Consider the following 22,933-nt stretch of genomic DNA (forward strand, 5'->3'; position numbering starts at 1 on the left):
GTTTCTATAGCATAGGCAGCTCATGTCAAGAGCCTCAGGTGATCACTGACATCATACATAAGAATGTTAATTGTTAAATTAACAAGAGTCACTATACACTAACTTCCCCTGCAGGACCTCTGTCCTCAAAGAGTTGTATTATAATTATGTCTAAGTGCTAGCAAAAAAAAGTATCATCCTTGGGTGCTTCTTTAAAGTTATCTTTCTTGCCGGCGCCGTGGCTCAACAGGCTAATCCTCCGCCTTGCGGCGCCGGCACACCGGGTTCTAGTCCCGGTCGGGGCACCGATCCTGTCCCGGTTGCCCCTCTTCCAGGCCAGCTCTCTGCTGTGGCCAGGGAGTGCAGTGGAGGATGGCCCAAGTGTTTGGGCTCTGCACCCCATGGGAGACCAGGATAAGCACCTGGCTCCTGCCATCGGAACAGCGGGGTGCGCCGGCCGCAGCGCGCTACCGCGGCGGCCATTAGAGGGTGAACCAACGGCAAAGGAAGACCTTTCTCTCTGTCTCTCTCACTGTCCACTCTGCCTGTCAAAAATAAAAAAAAAATAAAAATAAAAAAATAAAAAAATAAAAAAAAAATAAAGTTATCTTTCTTAAAAAAAAAAGTGAAATTACCTTAAAGATGCAATGAATTTGAAGAGCCCTTGTCACAAATGTTGAGGAACAGGTGTTTTTGTTTGTGCAAACTGCTGCACTCTTTATTTAGTATAGAGTTTAGTATCAAGTTAATCAAAAATGGATCTCAGTGGAGAATGGGACTGAGAATGGGAGAGGGAGGAGGAGGAGGGGTGAGAGAGTGGGTGGGATGGCAGGTATGATGGGAAGAATCACTATATTCCTAAAGTTGTACTTATGAAATGCAAAAATACAAAGAAAGAGAGAGAGAGAGAAGGAGGGAGGGAGGGAGAGATGGAGATAGGGAGAGAGAGAGGGAAGAAAAAGGCAGGCAGACAGATCCAAAGGTAAACTGTTTTTACTTATTTTTAATATTTGCTAAGATGTATCAATCAACAAAACTCCATTGGTGTATCAATTAACAAAATTTCTTTGGTTTAGTCAATCTGGGGATCAAGTTAAACAAAGGGATTCCACTAAATTTAACCATTGTGCCTCTAAAATCTTCAAAGGGAAACTAAATACAGAGGGGAAAAAAAAAGTATGCCTCACTTTAACCATAGCCTTGCTTAAACTTCCTAATGATAGCACCTCTGGCTCTATAATATTTCAGTTTGAGAATAAATACTCCTAAGATAGTACCCCACAGATCCCCAGTTAACATGGACCAATGTAGAACAGGGCTTCAGGGATTCAAACTTACAACAGCCTCATACCTGCAGTTTGCCTCCACGTCAGAAGGCACACAACTCACTTTTTCCAGGCTATTCAACAGATCTGCCATTATACATGATCTTTATAACACCCACCTCCTTCATAACCCAGGTATGATATCACATCCATAACATCTTTCCCCAAGGAGACTCAGCTGACACACTCACAACGGACCTGTAACTCCAATATCCTTTAGTACTTCTTAGGTACTAAGAAGTGGCAATATGTCCCTCATTTGCAAATTTAACTGCCAAACTAAAATCAACAAACACTCCTAGTAGGGCCTTCAAAAACTCAATGTAAACCAAACACTCCATGACAGAGGCTTTGGCAACTTTTTCCAATGCCTCTTTAAAGTCTCTAAACAAATAAGGTGGCCATCAGTTGCCCTTGGCCTTCTAACGTAAGAAACTGCCTCCCCTGGCTTGCTATTGTTCACCATTAAAACAACAAGTGACCTGCTGCTACCCACTGCACTGTCCTGGAAATGGAGGCTCTCACAAACCCAGAGCCTATGACTCTCCTATCCACTTCCCCTTTATGTCACAAAAACAGCACATCACAACCTTGGCACAGCTACTAAGACCTCATTAAGATGGGATAGATTTAAACACGGGTCATATGGTATATTCCACCTGCTCACCCTTTCTTTAGCCTCTCACTAAATACCAAAGTGTTAAAGAAGGTCATCCCTCAACCAGGCCCCTTTGATTAAGTGGACAGCCCCTTGGAACTAACTAAATGAACAGTGATGGAAGTTCAGAGACTATGCAAAGGGCACTATTGACCATATATGTGACAGAGCTTAGTGGACCTGCTGCATTCCATCCTTTATGTAGGATGTCCCTAATAAAAGATGGGATCCAAAAAACAACACTGGCCAAATGGCAGACAATCTTAGCACCACATGATTTGGTCAACAAATGATCCTGCCTCCACGTTTATTATTAACTATTGGGCCACTCCTTTAAAGAAACTATCCCCTTCAAGATTAAAAAAGAAAAAGAAAAAAAAAAAAAAAACAGACTCTCCTGCCTGACAGATGCCCAAGACACAAACAAAATCAAACATCTCCTCACACACTGAGGCCACATGACAAGGTCTTGCCAGAACACTCCTTATTCCCCTCAGTTACAGACATTACTAGGAGTGACCAACAAACACTTGTTTACTACTTATTTATAGCCTTTTAAAAAAAAGTTTTTTTTTATTTGAAAGGCAGAGTTACAGTCAGAGACAGAGTACAAGAGAGAATATCTTCCATCAACTGGTTCACTCCCCAAATGGCTGCAATGGCTGCAGCTGGGCCAGGCTGAAGCCAGGAGCCCTGAACTCCATCTAGATCTCCCACATGGATGACAAGGGCCCAAGCACTTGGGCCTTCTGCTGCTGCTTTCCCAGTCACATTAGCAGGAAGATGGGTTGGAAGTAGAGCAGCCTGGACTCAAACAAGGGCCCATATGGGATGCCAGTGTTGTAGGCAGCAGCTTAATCCACCGCACACAAATGCCAGCCCCACTTAATTACATCTTAAAATACATAATGCCAGGCTCTTGAAAAAGGTATTCACAAAACTTTCATTTCCCTAGTAGATCCCACATAAATGATTTCACTGAAAGACAAAATGATATCCTCAAAGAAAACTGCATTGGGGCTGGCACTGAGGCATAATAGGCTAAGCCTCCGCCTGCAGCACCAACATCCCATATGGGTGCTGGTTTGTGTACCAGCTGCTCCTCTTCCAATCCAGCTCTCTACTAATGGCCTGGGAAAGCAGCAGAAGATGGCCCAAGTCTTGGGGCCCTGCACCCACCTGGAAGAAGCTTCTGGCTTCTGATCTGTTGTGGCCATTTGGGGAGTGAACCAGCAGATGGAAGACATTTCTCTCTGTCTCTCTTTCTCTACCTTTAACTCTACCTCTCAAATAAATAAAATCTTTAAACAAACAAAAAGCTACATTGCAAATTACAGTTGAAAAAATAAATGCCTATACTTTCCTATCATGGCCCAAGCCTCCACAAGGGTTGCAGGCCAAATTAAGACTGCATACTCTCCTGGGTAATTAACCTAGAATTCATTAACCATAGATTGTTCCACACGCAGCTGTTCATCAGATATAGGGCCCATGTGAAACTATACTTCCACCAAAAAAAAAAAACCAGTGGATCATTGCAGCGTGCAGGTTAAGTCGCAGCCTGGGACACCCACATCCCTAAGCGTCAGTTTGAGTCCCAGCTAGTGCACTTCTGATCCAGCCCCCTGCTAATGTACTTGGGGAATACTTGATGATGGCTCAAGTACTTGAGCTCCTGCCACCTATGTGGGAGTCCAGGATGGAGTTCCTGGCTCCTGGCTCCTGGCTCCTGGCTTCAGCCCGTAACAGCCAACTGTTGTGGCCATTTCAGGAGCCTTTCAAATTTAAACAAAATAAATCATAAGCCAAAAACTCCTTCTCAAGTGCAGCTTAACATCATTCTATTAACTACCGGTCTTATTACTATTGGTTTAGTAATTTATTGCTTTCTTGGTTTTTAATCAGATCACATTAACTCCAGCAGGTATTCACTTAAAAAGGATACTCCAATCCCACTTCCAAATGACTTAATCTTGGCTTAAAATGTCACCACTGGAAATGACAGCCTCTCAGATGACATCGCCCCAACCTAAGAACTTGCAGTCAGAGGTGACGTCTACCACACTAACACCTTCATGAGGCTGTTCAGGTGGTTTAGTTCCACTCCTGCAACTCCATGGGAGATCCACACTGGCTTCCCATCGCCCAGCTTTAGCCTGGTCCAGCCCAGTGCCAGCCACGACAAGCATCTGGGGAGTGAACTCTCTTTTTCTGCTTCACCTTAAAAAAAAAAATTAATAACGCCACACAGCATGCCCATTGGACAGCCTCTCTGAAGGCACAAAAGGACACAGGACTTATTGTATGTATATGTACAGTTAGGACACACTGTTTACAGTTTTGAAATTATTCTCCAATAAACTCTCAATAAACAAGTATATTTTATGAAGAAAAATCAAGTTTATCTTCAGAATCCTCACCAATTGTTTCACTATGTACACCTAGCCCTATGGGACCCCTAAGTGGCAAACAGAGAACACAGACATTACCAAACCACACACCCCCTTCAGAGCTTACTAGAAGCCCATGCAGGCATGTTTTCTGTCCATTTACTTATGAAGTGATCCCAACCTCCTAGATGTGTGCATGTCTACAAAGTAATACAGGAATGTTCATTTGAAATATTAATTCAGGTAAACTAAAGATTAGTTTGAACAGGAAAAGAACACCAGGATTGACCGGAAAAAAAAAATAAAAAGATTTTGACTGTCTCCCCCTTCTCCATAACTTTGTCTCTCAAATAAATAAATGTTGTTTTTTTTTTTTTTTAAAGGGGGGTGGGGGCACCTGCAGTGCAGGCATCCCATATGGGCCCCAGTTCAAGACGTGGCTACTCCCGCTCTCTGGTATGGCCTGGGAAAGTGGTGCACAATAGCCCAAGTCCTTGGGCCCCTGAACCCACGTGGGAGACTCAGAAGAAGCTCCTGGCTCCTGATTGGCGCAACTCCAGCTATTGTGGTCAATTCGGGAATGAACCAGCAGATGGAATAATTGTCTCTCTCTCTCCCTCTCCTTCTCTCTCTGTGTAACTTTGACTTTCAAATAAATAAATAAATCGTTAAAAAAAAATCTGACTCTCTGTTAATGGACACAAACATTTCCTAGACTGATTATTAAAAAGTAAGTGAATTTTTAAGGAGGACCAATTTTTCAATATCAGCCACAGATTCTAATTTCCTGAATTAATTTTCTATTTAAGAAATTAAAACATATTGGGGCCAGCGCTGTGGCGAGGCGAGTTAACGCCCTGGCCTGAAGCGCTGGCATCCCATATGGGCACCAGTTCTAGTCCTGGCTGTTCCTCTTCCAATCCGGCTCTCTGCTATGGCCTGGGAAAGCAATAGAAGATGGCCCAAGTCCTCGGGCCCCTGCACCCACATGGGGGTCCAGGAAGAAGCGCCTGGCTTCAGATCAGCACAGCTCTGGCCGTTGCGGCCATCTAGGGAGTGAACCAGTGGATGGATGACCTTTCTTTCTGTCTCTACTTCTCCTCTGTGAAACTCTGTCTTTCAAATAAATAAAATAAATCTTTTTTAAAAAAACATATTCATGCTTTTTCCTATTTTATCTTGATTTATATCACTTAAATAGGTATCAGAAAATGACTCTCAGTCTCAAACCTGGGAGTAATTCTTTAGGCACTTTCTGCTATCTCCATGGAAATATAATCTGCCAATTCACACAACACTCACCATTGCCTGCTCACTTTCCCATTCAGCATGGCTAACTCCTACACTTTTTATTTTTGGCCTCACATATCAATTTCTTTTCTTAGCTTCACCAACATCCATACAAAAACAAGAGAAAATAATACTTTCTCTACCTTCCGGACACTCATGAATATCTATTAATACATTTATTTTCTTGGCTAGATGTTGGCCTCTTTTATTAGTTTAGAAGCTCCCTTTGAACAACTTTAGGTTCAATTTCTTCACTGTGCCTTAAGCAACCATGTAGGTGTTATCAGGAAATACAAGAAATGGAGGAAATACTTAAACTTCTCACAAGAATACAAGAAAAGGTATCAAAATGTGTCTTTCTTCAGGAGTGACTCTTCAAAAAATAACAGAAGTAATAGTGGCTGGTCTAGGTTCAAAGTCGGAATCCACGAACCCTGAATAGATAGAGGTAAGAACCAATAACAGGGCCGGGCACAATGGTGCTGGCATCCCATATGGGCACCAGTTTGAGTCCCGGCTGCTCCACTTCCGATCCAGCTCTCAGCTGTGGCCTGGGAAAGCAGTGGGGGATGGACTGGGGTCCTTGGGCCCCTGCACCTATGCAGGAGACCCGGAGGAAGCTCCTAGATCCTGGCTTCGGATCGTTTCAGCTCCAGCCATTGCTGCCATTTGGGGAGTGAACTAACGGATTGAAGACCTCTCTCTCTCTCTGCCTTTCAAATAAATAAATTAATTTAAAAAAAAAAAAAACTAGCACACACTGGAACAACATGAACTTCATGTTACCCCGGCTATATCTTAATAACAATACTTTTTTACTAATGAAAGAGAGAGATAGGTCTTCCTTTTTCCGTTGGTTCACCCCCCAATGGCCGCTGCAGCTGGCGCACTGCAGCTGGCGCGCTGCAGCCGGCGCACTGCAGCCGGTGCACTGCGCTGATCCGAACCCAGGAGCCAGGTGTCTCTCCTGGTCTCCCATGCGGGTGCAGGACCCAAGGACCTGGGCCATCCTCCACTGCACTCCCAGGCCACAGCAGAGAGCTGGGCTGGAAGAGGAACAACCAGGACAGAATCCGGCGCCCCATGAGGACTAGAACCTGGGGTGCCGGCGCCGCAGGCGGAGGATTAGCCTATTGAGCCAAGGCTTTGGCCTTAAATTGTCTTATCTACAGCGGATAAATTACCAAGCATTTAAAGCTCAAGTGTCATGCCTGTCAGTTTCAATTTACTTGCTCTCAGTTCACCAAAAGAAAAAAGAAAGTTATTTTATTTTTCTGGAGAGAGAGAAAGCAAAGGCTAAATTCAGATATTATAGCACTAGTGTAATAAAGCCGTCATCCTTTCTTCTAGAAGCTTCTGTTTTGAAGTTCTGTGGAGCATACAAGCCTAGGAAGCTCAGCCGAAGAGAAGGGCTGAATATTCCTGATTTTCTTTAGAATGACTTGTCTACAGTTTTATATGCACAAATTAGAATATGCACATCCTAAACACCGGGGCAGTGCTGTGGGGTAGCAGGTACAGCTGCTGCCTACAGTGCCCACTGGGCACCGGTTCAAGTCCAGGCTGCTCCACTTCCAATCCAGCTCTCTACTATGGCCTGGGAAAGCAGTGGAGGATGGGCCAAGTCCTTGGGACCCTGCATCCATGTAGGAGACCCTGAAGAAGCTCCTGGCTCCTGGCTCCTGTCTCCTGATCGGCGCAGCTCCGATCATTGCGGCTACTTGGGGAGTGAACCATCAGATGACCTCTCTCTCTCTCTCTCTCTCTCTCTCTCTCTCTCTTTCTGTCTCTCTCTCCCTGCCTCTCCTCTTTCTGTGTAACTCTGACTTTCAAATAAGTAAATAAATCTAAAAATAAATAAATACTAAACCTACGACGCGTAAGGGAAAGCTACATTCTCCCGAGGAACGTTTGTTTTCAAACAGGAGTTAGAGGCCCTCCGGGGCCAACTTTCTCCCGGGGCTCGGGGCTCGGGGCTCGGGGCTCGGGCTCACCGCAAGGCGCCGGCCCGCCGGGCCGGGAGGCGACGCAGGACCCACGACCGCGGCAGTGAACGCGGAAGTCCGATTCCTTCTGGAAGAGAGAGAGTCACCGAGGAGACTTAAGGAAGAGGGACCTCAGTGACTTGAGCCGCCCTGAGGAGAAGCCCTCGCAGCTGACAGCGACCCGCCCGCCACGCCCCCCTCAGGAAGCCCCTCGGCCGAACTCGCCCTGTCACCGCCGCCTTTCAAGGTCGGCCCGTCCCTCCCACCGGCCTCACCGAAGCTGAGGTTACAACGACCGCCACTGAGGAGAAAAGGCGCCGAGCGGCGCCAAGCCCGGGCCCGAGGCGACGGCCGTGACGTCACTTCCGCTCACAGCCTACCGGCGGGCGGGGCGCGCCCCGGGCGCTGGCGCCTCAGCCGCCCTGGACTCGCTTCCGGCGGCGAAGTTCCAGTTCCCTCCCTCCCGAGTGCGGCCGGGCCCTGCGGTCCGCTCGAGCGTCGGCCGGAGGCAGAAACGGGCCCGCAGACCAAGGTCTGAGACGATTGCCAGCCCCGTGGGCGGAGCTACCGGCGGGGGCGGGGCCGGCCGGGCGGGTGGAGGGGGGACCCGGCCGCGCGCCCGGTTTCCATGGAGACGCGGTGACTCACCCACTGTACGTCACAGAGTGGTTTCCACCTCCGTCCCGTGACGTTGTTCAGAGCCCTGTGGACAAAATGCCAATCCGTGAGGTGGTCCCTTCTCCAAGCTAATCTCTGGGCCTTCCTCTCGCCTGGTCTCTTTTATCAGGACACTGAACTCTGACAATCGATTGCTTGTGTTTCCAGTGTCCTGATAACGTTTTGTAAACCTGAATTTGCTGTCTTCTTCAAATATCTTTTTCTTTCTCCAATCTAACCATAGATTCACGGCCACCCCTCCAAGGTTGCAAAGCAGCACTAATACGAGGCAGCAATGGCTCTAAAGTTTCCCTGCTAATCATTTTTCTGTGGTTGTTAGTGGGTGGCCTTTGTGGAGTTAATAAAATTATTCTGACCACCGATGTACCAGCCTTTTACCAAGAATTATTCATGTGCCATCTCAATGTTTTATGAGTCATTTGACTTGATAATTATTTAATTTTTCATCTTTTCCTGTACAAAATGTTTTATCTTTATGCCGAAATTTTTTAAATTGTTTCCTGCCTTGCACTAAAAATTCTCCTTACAATCTATGTACAGATTTCCTAACTTTCTTTAACAATATATCACTTTTTAAAATTTATTTATTTTATTTGAAAGTCAGAGTTACATAGAGGACAGGCAGAGAGAGGGGTCTCATCTGCTGGTTCACTCCCCAATTGGCCACAACCGCTGGAGCTGTGCTGATCCGAGCCAGGAGCTTCTTCCTGGTCTCCCACGCCCACGCAGATGCAAGGACCCAAGGACTTGGGCCATCCTCTACTGCTTTCCCAGGTCACAGCAGAGAGCTGGATCGGAAGTGGAGCAGCCAGGACTCACACTGGCACCCATATGGGATGCCGGTACTACAGGTAGTGGCTTTACCTACTATGCCACAGCGCCGGCCCCAACATATCACTTTTTTCCCCAGTAAAACTGTTATGCATCATGAATTTGCATGTCATCCTTGCACATGGGGCCATGCTAATCTTCTCTGTATCATTCCAATTTAGTATATGTACTGCCCATGCAAGCACACCAATATATCACTTTTTAAAAACATCTGCCCTTCATAAAATGTACTTGCCATATTACATGTTACATCTTTTTCTCCCAGAAATGTGGCCAATTATTGTACGACTGTTTTTTTTTTTTTTTTTTTTTTGACAGGCAGAGTGGACAGTGAGAGAGAGACAGAGAGAAAGGTCTTCCTTTTGCCGTTGGTTCACCCTCCAATGGCTGCCGCAGTAACGCGCTGCGGCCAGCGCACCGCGCTGTTCCGAAGCCAGGAGCCAGGTGCTTCTCCTGGTCTCCCATGCGGGTGCAGGACCCAAGGACTTGGGCCATCCTCCACTGCACTCCCTGGCCACAGCAGAGAGCTGGCCTGGAAGAGGGGCAACCGGGACAGGATCGGTGCCCCGACTGGGACTAGAACCCAGTGTGCTGGCGCCGCAAGGCAGAGGATTAGCCTGTTGAGCCACGGCGCCGGCCTGTACGACTGTTTTCTGATAAACATTCCTTGACTTACTGGTTGATAATTGTACTTATATTAAAACACTAAGTTCCTATAAATAAGAACCTGTTATGTTTCTAGTTTTTTTTTTTTTTTTTTTTTTTGACAGGCAGAGTGGACAGTGAGAGAGAAACAGAAAGGTCTTCCTTTTTGCCGTTGGTTCACCCTCCAATGGCCACCGCGGTTGGCGCGCTGCGGCCGGTGCACCGCGCTGATCCGATGGCAGGAGCCAGGTGCTTCTCCTGGTCTCCCATGGGGTGCAAGGCCCAAGTACTTGGGCCATCCTCCACTGCACTCCCGGGCCACAGCAGAGAGCTGGCCTGGAAGAGGGGCAACCGGGACAGAATCCGGTGCCCCGACCGGGACTAGAACCCAGTGTACCGGCGCCGCAAGGCGGAGGATTAGCCTAGTGAGCCGCGGCACCGGCCACCACTAAGATATTTTATTTAACTTTGCATTAAACTGTGTTACAACTGCCTACAGTATTCACTATAGTAACATGTGTGTAGCCTAGAAGTAAGTTTATGCCAGGGTATAGTAGTAGGCTATACCATGTCAGTTTGGGTAAGTACAGTCTATAATGTTCACACAAAAAATGGAATTACCTAATGGCATTTGACTGTATTTACAACTGTTATATCCTCTTTATGAAGTGACAACTTTGTGATATGGCTTCCTTTTTTCTCATTATGGTTTTTGACAAAAAGTCTATTTTGTCTGAAAGAAGTACAGCAACGGTGTCCTCTTTTGGTTCCACTTACAAAGAGTATCTTTTTCCATCCCTTAACTTTCAGTCTACTTTTATTGGCAGCACAGCTGTCTGGTTTTCTGTGAGGAATTATATACTCTGCCTTTAGATAGGCAAATGTAATACATTCACATTTAAAAAACTTAAAAGATCCTGGGGCTGGTGCTGTGGTGCAGTGGGTTAATCCTCAGCCTGTGGTGCCAGTATCCCATATGGGCGGCAGTTCTAGTCCCGGCTGCTCCTCTTCTGATCCAGCTCTCTGCTGTGGGCCTGGGAAAGCAGTAGAAGATAGCCCCAGTGCTTGGGACCCTGCACCCATGTGGGAGACCTGGAGGAAGATCTGGCTCCTGGCTTCAGATCAGCTCAGCTCTGGCCATTGCAGCCACTGGAGAGTGAACCAGCAGATGGAAGACCTCTCTCTAGCTCCCTCTCTATAACTCTGCCTTTCAAATAAATAAATCAATCTTAAAAAATAAAAATAAGGCCGGCGCCACGGCTCACTAGGCTAATCCTCCGCCTTGCGGTGCCGGCACACCGGGTTCTAGTCCCGGTCGGGGCACCGATCCTGTCCCGGTTGCCCCTCTTCCAGGCCAGCTCTCTGCTGTGGCCAGGGAGTGCAGTGGAGGATGGCCCAAAGTCCTTGGGCCCTGCACCCGCATGGGAGACCAGGAGAAGCACCTGGCTCCTGCCATCGGATCAGCGCAGTGCGCTGGCTGCAGCGCACCAACCGCGGCGGCCATTGGAGGGTGAACCAACGGCAAAAGGAAGACCTTTCTCTCTGTCTCTCTCTCACTGTCCACTCTGCCTGTCAAAAAATAAAAAATAAAATAAAATAAATTAAAAAATAAAAACTTAGATCACACCATGACTAATTGGGGTTATCACTGGAATACAAGGATAGTTTATACAACATTATTAGAGATTAAATTTAGCATTTAGTTTAACGGTTTTGAGCATCCCTCAAGAGACATTGTTCCCTTCACTCAAATATCTCACATATTAAGAGTGATTTTTAAAGAAAAAATTTTGAGGGGGAAGAGTGCTACCACCTACCCACCAGTTCACTTCCCCTTGTTCCTAAATGGCTGGAACTGGACCAGGTCAAAGCCTGGAACTCAACCCAGTCCTCCCGCATAGATGGTAGGAACCCAGCTACTTGAGCCGTCACTGATGTTTCCCATGGTCTGCGTTAACAGGAAGCTCAAGTTAGGAATAGGAGCCAGCTACTGAACCCAGTACTTTTGGTATGGGATGCAGGCATCGTAACTACTAGGCTAAACACCCATCCCATGCTGATTTATACTGTGAAATGCCCAATCTTCTCTAAATGTGGAAAATAAAAAAACTTCCATTGTTAATTTTACTAGAGGCAAGACATCTGAATAACCAAAACATATCCTACCAAAGTGCTGTCCCTTTTGGTTTTAAGACACACTTCCTGTCCCAGTTGCTCCTCTTCCAGTCCAGCTCTCTGCTGTGGCCCAGAAGGCAGTGGAGGATGGCACAAGTCCTTGGGCCCTGCACCTGCATGGGAGACCAGGAGGAAGCACCTGGCTCCTGGCTTCGAATTGGAGCAGCACGCTGGCCGTAGCGGCCACTTGGGGGGTAAGCCAACGGAAGGAAGACCTTTCTCTCTGTCTGTCTCTCTCTCTTACTGTCTAACTCTACCTGTCAAAAAAAAAAAGACATTTCCCATTCTGAAGTAAAACACAAAAACAAAAGTAAGGGTCTACACAATATGAGAGGATAAATACATTCAAATTATATAGCTTATTTGTATTTATATATTAAATATTTTTTAAAATAAAGCAGGGGAGGGGCTGGTGCTGTGGCACAGCAGGTTAATGCCCTGGCCTGAAGCACCAGCATCCTATATGGGCGCCAGTTCTAGTACTGGCTGCTCCTCTTCCAATCCAGCTCTCTGCTATGGCCTGGGAAAGCAGTGGAGGATGCCCCAAGTCCTTGGGCCCCTGCACCTGCGTGGGAGACCCAGAAGAAGCTCCTGGCTTCGGATTGGTGCAGCTCCGGCCATTGCAGCCATCTGGGGAGTGAACCAGCAGATGGAATACCTCTCCCTCTGTGTCTACCTCTCTCTGTAACTCTTTCAAATAAATAAATCTTTAAAAAAAAAATGAATCTTAGTGATGAATTGGATGGGAGAGGGAGTAGGAGGTGGGACAGGAGTGGGGGTGAGAGGGTGGGTATAGGGGGAAGAACCACTATATTCCAAAAGCTGTTCCTATGAAATTTATACTTATTAAATAAAAGCTTTCTAAAAAAAAAATAAGAAGATAACATGTGTTGGTGACAATGGTGGACGAACAATGCTTGTACACTGTTGGTGAGACTATAAATTGACACAGTTACTATGAAGAAAGTATGAAAGTTACTCATAAATTAAACATAGGATCCAACAAACCCACTTCTGGGTATACGAGACTTCAGAAAGTTCTGGGAAAATGGAACTAATGGCTTATTTAAGAGCAACATATTAAAATCCATTAAGTCTCTTCACAATACATATTTCCCATGAACTTTTTTGCAGTCTCATGGTATATGCAAGGAAATAAAATCACTATCTGAAGAAATCTGTACTCCTATGTTCTGTACCTGTAGGTTATGAAAACTGTCACTCAAGGATGTATGGAAAAATAAAATGTGTGTGTGTGTGTCTATGTGTGTGAGGTACGGTTACACTGCAGTTAAGGCATTGCTTAAGATGCTCACATTCCATACTGTAGTGGCTGGGTTCAAGTTCCAGCTCTGCTCGCAATTCCAGTCTCTAGGAAGCAACAGGTGAGCAGTAGGCTCAAATACTTGGATCCCTGCCACACATATGGAATCCTTAAAAAGCCCAACTTACAGAAACAGAATAGTGGCTACTATAGACTGGGGGAGGGAGAAATCTAAGAAAATGGGAGATATTGGCACCAGTGCTGTGGCGTAGCAGGTAAAGCCACCACCTGCAGTGCTGGCATCCCATATGGGCACCAGTTCGAGTCTTGGCTGCTCCATCTCCAATCTAGCTCTCTGCTATGGCCTAGGAAAGCAGTATAAGATGGCCCAAGTCCTTGGACCCCTGTACCCATATGGGAAATCCAGAAGAAGCTCCAGGTTCCTGGCTTGGTTAGGTGCAGCTGCAGCTGTTGCAGCTAATTGAGAAGTGAACCAGCTGACAGAAGACCTCTCTCTGCCTCTCCTTCTCTGTGTAACTCTGACTTTAAATAAATAAATCTTAAAAAAAGAAAATGGGAGATACTGCTCAAAGGTACAATTTTTCAGTTATATACAGCCTGGTCCTTATAACATATTCTATACTTGGAATTTAAAATAGTAGAAAGTGTTCTCACAATATGGCAAATAAAAGGTAACTACATGAGGTAACTAATGTACTAATCAGTGTGATTGTGTTAATAATTTCATAATATTTACATGTATCATACCTTGAGTTATACACCCTAAATATATATGAGTTTTTAATTATACCTCAAGATATTTTAAGATTCCTTAAGAAGCAATCATAAGGAAGTTTTGTTTAAAACTTCGTAAGAAATTATGTTTTCTTCTCAAAAAAAATTAAACCTCAAAAAAGATATAATCACTTAAGAAATTGAACATTTATAATTAAAATAATAAAAATATACACATACTGAGACAAGTGAAATATTTAAAATTATCTACAGGACCACCTAGAAAGCCATGTTTCTGTCAACATGAAGATTTCAGAAATCACAGGTGAGTAGCAAAATATACAGCTGAACTGTAACTTTTCCATATTTTAGGCCAATCATCTTTCTCTATTGGAAATCCCACATTTTTAGCAAGACCCTCATGAAACAGTAAAGCTTTTCAGTATTACCTATACTATACAGCTTCAAGGCATGTTCTTACATGCTGGATGGTGTGCAAATTCCAGTGGCTCTCAGTATCTGTGAGTTTTTTTTTATATATTGGAAATAAACAGGGACAACTGAATGCTTTTACAAATTGCTTATACTGATAAGGTTTTCCAACACTGAATTCAAATGAGATTACAAATAAGGACTTCCTAAAGAGTCTCCCTGATTCCTTATACTGAAAAGGTTTCTCTCCAGTGGTATTTTTTTACGTTCGGTAAAGTCAGAACTAGTGATGACTTTTCCACGTTCATAGGACTTCTCTCCAGTGTGTTCGTAAGTGTTTAGTAAGGCGTGAGCGCTCAGTGAAAGCCTTCCCACAATCTTTACACGCATAGGGCTTCTCTCCAGTGTGAGTTCGCATGTGACTGCAAAGACTGGAGGAATGCCTAAATGCTTTCCCACACATCTTACACTCAAAGGGCTTTTCCCCAGTGTGAGTTCTCAAGTGGACATTCAGAGATGAGGAAGCCACAAAGGCCTTCCCACACTGGTCACATTCAAAGGGCTTCTCTCCTGTGTGACTTCTTGCATGCTCAATAAGGTGTGAGGATGTAGCGAAGGCTTTCCCACACTCTTTACACTGATAGGGCTTCACTCCAGTGTGAATTCGAAAGTGCTTCTTAAGGCATGAAGAATTTCTAAACGATTTTGCACATACTTGACATTCAAAAGGCTTCTCACCAGTGTGAGTTTTTATATGTTCAGTCAGTCGAGGAAAGGTAGTGAAGGCTTTTCCACATTCCTGACATTTGTAGGGCCTCTCTCCAGTGTGTGTTCGTGAGTGTACATTAAGGCACGATCGCTCAGTGAAGGCTTTCCCGCAGTCCTTGCATTCATAGGGTTTTTCTCCAGTGTGAATTCGCATGTGCCTGTGAAGGTAGGAGGAACGTGTGAAGGCTCTCCCACACACTGCACACTCAAAGGGCTTCTCTCCAGTGTGGGTTCGCAAATGTACAATGAGATACGAAGAAGAAGAAAAAGCTTTTCCACACTGCTCACATTCAAAGGGCTTCTCTCTCAGGTGACTTCTCATGTGTTCAATAAGGCCCGAGGAGGTAGTGAAGGCTTTCTCACACTCCTTGCACTTGTAGGGTCTCTCCCCGGTGTGAGTGAGCACATGTGTAGCAAAGCCCGTTCGCCCGGCGAAGGCTTTCCCACACTCCTTACACTGATAGGGCTTAACTCCAGTATGAATTCGAAAATGTTTCTTAAGGCATGAGGAATTTCTAAAGGATTTTGTGCATACATCACATACAAAAGGCTTCTCACCAGTGTGAGTTTTTATATGCTCAGCGAGTTGATAAGAACTCGTGAAGGCCTTTCCACATTCCTTACATTCATAGGGCTTCTCTCCAGTGTGTGTTCGTAAGTGTAGATTAAGGCCTGAGCGCTCGGTGAATGCTTTCCCACACTCCTTACACGAATAGGGTTTTTCTCCGGTGTGAGTTCGCGTGTGAATGCGAAGGTAGCAGGAACGCGTGAATCCTTTCCCACACATCTTACACTCAAAAGGCTTCTCTCCAGTGTGAGTTCTCAAATGTGCAGTAAGATAGGAGGAAGAGGTAAAGGCTTTCCCACACTCATCACACTGAAAGGGCTTCTCCCCTGTGTGACTTCTCATATGCTCAGCGAGGCCTGAGGACTTCCCAAAGGCTTTCCCGCATTCCTTGCATTCATAGGACTTCTCCCCAGCATGATCTTGAATGTGCGCAGTTTGACCTGAGGGCACAGTGAAAGCTTTCCCATCTTCCTTCCAATCACAGGATTTCTCTCTAGTATGATTTTTAATATTATTACTATACAAAGGATATGTGAATAATTTTCCACATTCCTTATTTTTGTAGGGTTTTCTTACGATGTGTGTTTGAATGTGTACAACGTGGCTTATAGGCTGAGTAGAAGTTTTCCCATATCGCTCCCAATTGGAGAGTTTTCCTTCAGTGTGGTTTCTTCCAAGAGTCTGAAGGTATGACTGACTGACATTGGTTTGGCTGTAGTCATTGTTCCGAAAGACTCTGTCTTGTGGGCATTCTCTCTGTTGGACATCTGCAGTCAGGCTGAAGGATTTTTCACACTGAATTAATTCTGAAAGTGTGTCTCCTATGGAGACTGTCCTGGGCAGAAGAAAGTCTTTTCCATACTGATTATATTCAGAAGTATTCTCTGTATTTTGAGTATCTGTGTGTAGCTGAAAGTCATCACTGGAGGCTTTGCTGCACTGGTTATATTCACGGAGTTCCCCTCCACTGCGACTTCTTGCCTGTTGATAAATGAACGGTGTTTAAAGGCTTTTTCAGATTTAAGGGAGTACTAGTGAGAACGCAGGAGTACTAAGCTTCACCCCAGGTTTGGGGTTTCTCTCCACAGACATTGCTCCCTCTTGGGCGAAAGCTACTTCCTGCAAGCATCTCACATTTGTACTGATTTCTATCATGGAAATCCCAATCTTATCTGAATTTAGAAACTACTCTTACCAGTTGTATCCCATTTGAAGTATCTGACCAAAAAATATCCTGAAGAGCTGTCCCTTTGGTATTAAGGTCCACTTCCCACTCTGAAGTGAAACAAAAAACATATATAAGGGTTTGTATAAAGTAAAAGGTTAAATAAGTTAAAATGTTAAAAAGCTCATTTATATTATTCATATTAAACATAAGAAATTAAAAGACAGATTTGAGAAGTCCAAGAAGGTCATATTTAAAATTCAGCAATGTTAAGGGGTTAGGGATAAACTTTAAAAATTAACCACTTTTTTCCTAGAAAATTAAACATGATAGTAACAAAAATAGTATTATGAGGGAAGAAAAGCAGGCAATATCTGCACAAAGAAAACCATGAACTCAAAGAAGAGCAGATTGTGAGATCACAGCAAAGTTTAGATCAAGTAATAGACTATGAGAAGTCAAAGATATCCCAAAATCACTGTCTAATGGCCTCAGACTTCAGATCCCAGATCCCAAATGCTTTTCCTTTTTTTTTTTTTTTTAAGTTGCCTCATGCTTCCAAACACACTGAACTTCTCAATGACCAAAAATGTTTTCCATAAACTCTTACCTTGATGAACACATTGTTCCACTTCCACTTCCAACCAAGAAATAAGGCTGGGTTTGAACAGCTGATATCCTGTACACAGGAAAAGGCACCTCAGTGGAAGAGGCTCATGCAAGGAATGACAGAGCTCCTCATGAAAAAATAACTATATTTCTTAGGAAAGCATTAATTATTTCTAAAGATCTCAAAATGCAAATATCACTTTTTTCAGTGTCCCACAGACACTGGCCATGTTTAATGCCTGAAATCCACAGTCAGGCTTAAACAGACTTTTCTTCAAGTAGGAATAATGGAATCAGAAAAAGATATTCTCACGGGAAACTCTAACAGCATTGGAGTTTGTTTTTGTTTTTGTTTTTAACTTGAAAGGCACAATGTCATACAGAGAGAGAGACAGAGAGATCTTCCATTCACTGGTTCACCCCTCAAAAGGCTGCAACAGCCAGTGCTGCACCAGGCTGAAGCCAGGAGAATGGAACTCCATCCAGGTCTCCCATGTGGGTAACGGGGACCAAGTACTTGGGCCATCTTCCACTGCTATCCCAAGTGCATTAGCAGGGAGCTGCACTGGAAGCAAAGCAGTCAGGACATGGGATGCCGGCATCACAGGCAGTGGCCTAAGCTGCTGCATCACAATACCGGCCCGAGTGGTTGTCACCTTTACTGTGAATCAGATTCATGTGGAGGAACTGATAAGACATAGATGACAGAGGTGCAACTAGAGGTCTTCTGATTCAGTGCGTCAAAGGTGGAGTCTCACAATGTACATTTTTAATTCAATGATGCCATTTGATCCTGAGACCAAATCAGGTGGAAAATTATCACCAAAGATTAAATTGTATTAACACAAGGTCTATGTCTCTGCTATTTCCCATTATACTCAGAGATGACATCACCAATCTTCAAAACACAGTAAGTATATAATGTATTTCTGTTCCCAAAGAAACTATGAGGAATGATAGCAGTTTTACCAACTATGGCCAGGTTTTTGTAGTTCTCCACCATCACATCTCTATAGAGGTTTCTCTGAGTTGAGTCTAATAAAGTCCACTCCTCATGGGTGAAGTCCACAGCCACATCATCAAAGGTTACCAAGTCCTAAACCATCATAAACACACTGGTTTGAGACAAGTAACATCTCCATCAATGTTAACTACACAATGAACAAGTGAGACCAATGCATATAAAGGTTCTAAGGTCTCTCATTATCTACCCCAGGGTTCAACAGTCCTAAGAAAGCTTCTTTTCATACACTTTCAATATACACAACTCAAATAAATAAGTCATTCATCTCTATGTGACCTTATCTCACGACGACTAGTCTGGGAGCTCGTCTTGTATCACTGTTCTATATTGTAGCACACTCATGAACATATTATAAACACTTGATGAACACTGATATATGAATGAATTCTTCAAGTAAAGGAGTTTCATCTTCCTTAGTATCTGTCAGAGTGCCAAAATATATATACATATATATGTAGTTGGCATAAGGATAGTTAAGATTAACATACTTACTAAAAATCTGAGATACATTTCAGCATAATCATTCACCAATGTGAGAAGCAAGATATTCTGGGGAAATTTAATCGGTGACTCAAGTCTTGGCATGGATTCTAAGTCAGTATTTGTTCTAGGGAGCCAGGAAGACAAGTATAGCTACAAGGAAATATGTCCTCCTAGTTGATCCAATTATGCCATATTTTTTTTTTTGGAAGAAGATAAATTTCACACTAAGTCTGAATATACCTAAATTCAGCATGATCAGATTATGTGTTCAGACACATTGCTTTCTCCTATGTGAATCTATTTCTTTCAAGTATCTTTCTTCTATGCTGATTTTCTGTTTCTTAAATTTTTCATTATTATTTTTTAAGTTTTATTTAAATCATACAAGTTTCATGTATTTCATATATACAGATCGAGGAACAGTGATATATCCCACCCATGCTCCAACTTGTCTTCTTCCTCCCTCTCTCATTCCCATTCTTAATTTTTATAGAGATCTACTTTCAGTTTACTTAGTGATCATAAAGTTAACCTTACACTAAGTAAAAGAGTTCAAATAGTATGAAGAAAGTAAACAACCATTGAATCTCAAAATGTCCATTTCACTCCAATATATCACACTTAGGGTACTGTATTAGTCACCTCAGATCAAGGAAAATACATGGTATCTGTCTTTTTGGGACTGGCTTATTTCACTAAGTATAATGGTTTCTAATTGCGTCCATCTTGTTGCAAAAGACAGAATTTCATTTTCTTTTACATATGTGGATTTTCCCTTTTTTTCCATTTCATCACTTTATTGAGCACTTATTAATTATAATAATTAAATATAATTAATTATATAGGAAGTAATGCAGATATCAATAATTATGATGCAGTTTCTGCCTTTACAGAAAGCACAGTTTAGCAGTGATGACAGGGATAAAATGTGAACATACAATATTGGATGTATGAAAGACATATGCTGGCTGGCGCCGCGGCTCACTAGGCTAATCCTCTGCCTTGCAGCGCCGGCACACCGGGTTCTAGTCCCGGTCGGGGCACCGATCCTGTCCCGGTTGCCCCTCTTCCAGGCCAGCTCTCTGCTGTGGCCAGGGAGTGCAGTGGAGGATGGCCCAAGTCTTTGGGCCCTGCACCCCATAGGAGACCAGGAGAAGCACCTGGCTCCTGCCATCGGATCAGCGCGGTGCACCGGCCGCAGCACGCCTACCATGGCGGCCATTGGAGGGTGAACCAACGGCAAAAGGAAGACCTTTCTCTCTGTCTCTCTCTCACTGTCCACTCTGCCTGTCAAAAATTTAAAAAAAAAAAAAAAGACATATGGTGATTATCTATATCAGAATACCAAATCTCCTCTGAATATGGAAAATAAGAAATATTCCATGTTGAGCTTACCATTTCTAACCCATCAGAGGAATATTCTTCCAACAAATCCTGCTCAAGTGCTGAACCTTGAGTTTTCAGTTGCATTTCCCATTCTGAAATTAAACACAAAACAAACAAGTTTGAAAAAAAAACAGATTAAAGGTGTTAAAAATCGTAAGTCTTTTCATATTTGTTTTCAAAATAAACATGTTAAAAAAGAAATCAAATACTGAAGATTCAGATTTTGTCAAAAATTTGGTCATCTTAAGGATCAGAGATCAAAAATTTGGATAATTTGTTATAAATTTATTCAATGAAAATTAAAACTGAGGCCAGTGTTGTGGCACAGTGAGTAAAGCTGCCACCTGTGACACCGACATCCCACATGGGCACAGTTCATGTCCTGGCTGCTCCACTTCAGATCCTGCTCCCTACTAATGGAATGGGAAAGCAGTGGAAGATGGTCAAAGTGTTCATGGGGGAGACCCAGATGAAGTTCCCACCTCCCAGCTTCAGCCTGGCCCAGCCCTGGCCATTGCAGTCATCTGCGAAATGAACTAGTGGATGGAAGATCTCTCTGTGTGTCTTTCTCTCTCTCTCTATAACTCTAACTTTCAATAAGTAAGTAAGAAAGAAAACTAAAACTGATAGTAAATCAAAAGAGTATTATCAGGGAAGAATAGTAAATAGCTGAACAAAGAACATACATCAAAATAATGCACTTGAGGGGGGCTGGCGCCGTGGCTCACTTCCTTAATCCTCCAACTGCGGCTCCTGCATCCCATATGGGCGCTGGGGTCCTAGTCCCGGTTGCTCCTCTTCCAGGCCAGCTCTCTGCTGTGGCCTGGGAGTGCAGTGGAGGACGGCTCAAGTGCTTGGGCCCCTGCACCCACGTAGGAGACCAGGAGGAAGCACCTGGCTCCTGGCTTTGGATCAGCGTGGCGCGCCAGCCGGAAGGAAGGAAGGAAGACCTTTCTCTCTGTCTCTCTCTCACACTGTCTAACTCTGCTTGTCAAATTAAAAAAAAAAAAAAACAAAAAACAAAAAACTTGAAAAAGAAAAATGTCATTTTACAACATTATAGCAAGTTGGAAGAGACAGAACTTAGAGTATGGGAACTTCTAACTTCTGAGGTAAATTACATCAATCTTCTCGGATGAAGTGCATCTGAGAAGATTCCTCATTATGCCTCTGAACACTCTCAAATTCTCGATAATCAAGGTTGCTCTTCACAAACACTCAACTTGAAGAACTCCTCTCTGCACAGTTCCCATCTCTTGTGCTTGTTCCAACCAAGAGATTAGACTGGGTTCCATAAACTGGCATCCTGTACATGGGGAAAAATAAGTTAATGCAGGAGACTAATGAAGGAGAATCCTGTGCTTCAAGTCCAACAAAAGCAGAGAAATTGGCCGGCGCCATGGCTCTACAGGCTAATCCTCCACCTAGCAGCACCGGCACACCGAGTTCTAGTCCCAGTCGGGGCGCCGGATTCTGTCCCAGTTGCCCCTCTTCCAGACCAGCTCTCTGCTATGGCCCGGGAGTGCAGTGGGGGATGGCCCAAGTGCTTGGGCCCTGCACCTGCTTGGGAGACCAGGATAAGCACCTGGCTCCTGCCTTCGGATCAGCACAGTGCACTGGCCACAGCGCGCCGGCCGCGGCAGCCATTGGAGGGTGAACCAATGACAAAAGGAAGACCTTTTTCTCTCTGTCTCTCTCTCTCTCACTGTCCACTTTGCCTGTCAAAAAAATTTTTAAAAATAAAAATAAATTTTAAAAAAAGCAGAGAAATTGTTGTAAAAGAACTAAAAAATGTAAATACCAACTCATTTTGTGTCTACAAACTGGTTATCCATGACCCCTGAAAAACAAATTCATGCCTACAAACACACTGACAAGGGGCTGGCACTGTGGCGTAGCGGGTAAGGCAGCCGCCTGCAATGCCAGCGACCCATATGGGCGCTGGTTCTAGTCCCAGCTACTCCACTTCCGAACCAGCTCTCTGCTATGGCCTGGGAAAGCAGTGGAGGATGGCCCAAGTGGTTGGGCCCCTGCACTCGCGTAGGAGACCTGGAAGAAGCTCCTGATTCCTGGCTTCGGATTGGCACAGCTCCGGCCGTTGTGGCCACTTGGGGAGTGAACCAGCAGATGGAAGAACTCTCTCTCTGCCTCTCCTCTCTCTGTGTAACTTTCTTTCAAATAAATAAATAAAAAACACTGACAAAGCACAAAAATTGTAGTCAAGCAGGAAATAAATAAGTCAACCAAGGAGAACTTTGTTATCATGGAGAACTATACCAGAAATCCCTAAATATTACAATGCACAACATTCAGGACAGTCTTAGGTGGAAAGTATCGGACTGGCGCTATGACGCAGTGAGTGAAAGCCCTGGGCTGATGCGCCGGCATCCCATATGAGCACCAGTTCTAGTCCCAGCTGCTCCTCTTCCGATCCAGCTCTCTGCTATGGCCTGGGAAAGTAGTGGAGGATGGCCCAAGTCCTTGGACCCCTGCACCCTCATGGGAGACCCGGAAGAAGTTCCTGGCTCTTGACTTCAGATAGG

The 22,933-nt window shown here is 44.4% G+C and overlaps 1 protein-coding gene and 1 non-coding gene across 2 annotated transcripts in view; both read right to left on the reverse strand.

The window, feature by feature from the left end:
- Window positions 1–22,933, reverse strand: part of LOC133749560 (zinc finger protein 26-like) — a 64,989-nt gene that overhangs the window by 28,855 nt on the left and 13,201 nt on the right. Inside the window, exons 2-6 of the mRNA XM_062178780.1 lie at window positions 20,400–20,482; window positions 18,467–18,593; window positions 17,499–17,567; window positions 16,919–16,998; window positions 14,709–16,704 (exon numbers count right to left, since the gene is read on the reverse strand). Coding sequence (XP_062034764.1) covers window positions 14,709–16,704; window positions 16,919–16,998; window positions 17,499–17,567; window positions 18,467–18,593; window positions 20,400–20,474 — 2,347 coding nt within the window. The 5' untranslated portion in view covers window positions 20,475–20,482. The remainder of the gene's footprint in view (window positions 1–14,708; window positions 16,705–16,918; window positions 16,999–17,498; window positions 17,568–18,466; window positions 18,594–20,399; window positions 20,483–22,933) is intronic.
- LOC133750158 (U6 spliceosomal RNA) lies at window positions 9,215–9,321 on the reverse strand. Its single transcript, XR_009864660.1, has one exon. It is a non-coding gene; the product is annotated as a U6 spliceosomal RNA (small nuclear RNA).

Source organism: Lepus europaeus, chromosome 20 (assembly GCF_033115175.1).
Source record: "Lepus europaeus isolate LE1 chromosome 20, mLepTim1.pri, whole genome shotgun sequence".
Taxonomy (NCBI): domain Eukaryota; kingdom Metazoa; phylum Chordata; class Mammalia; order Lagomorpha; family Leporidae; genus Lepus; species Lepus europaeus.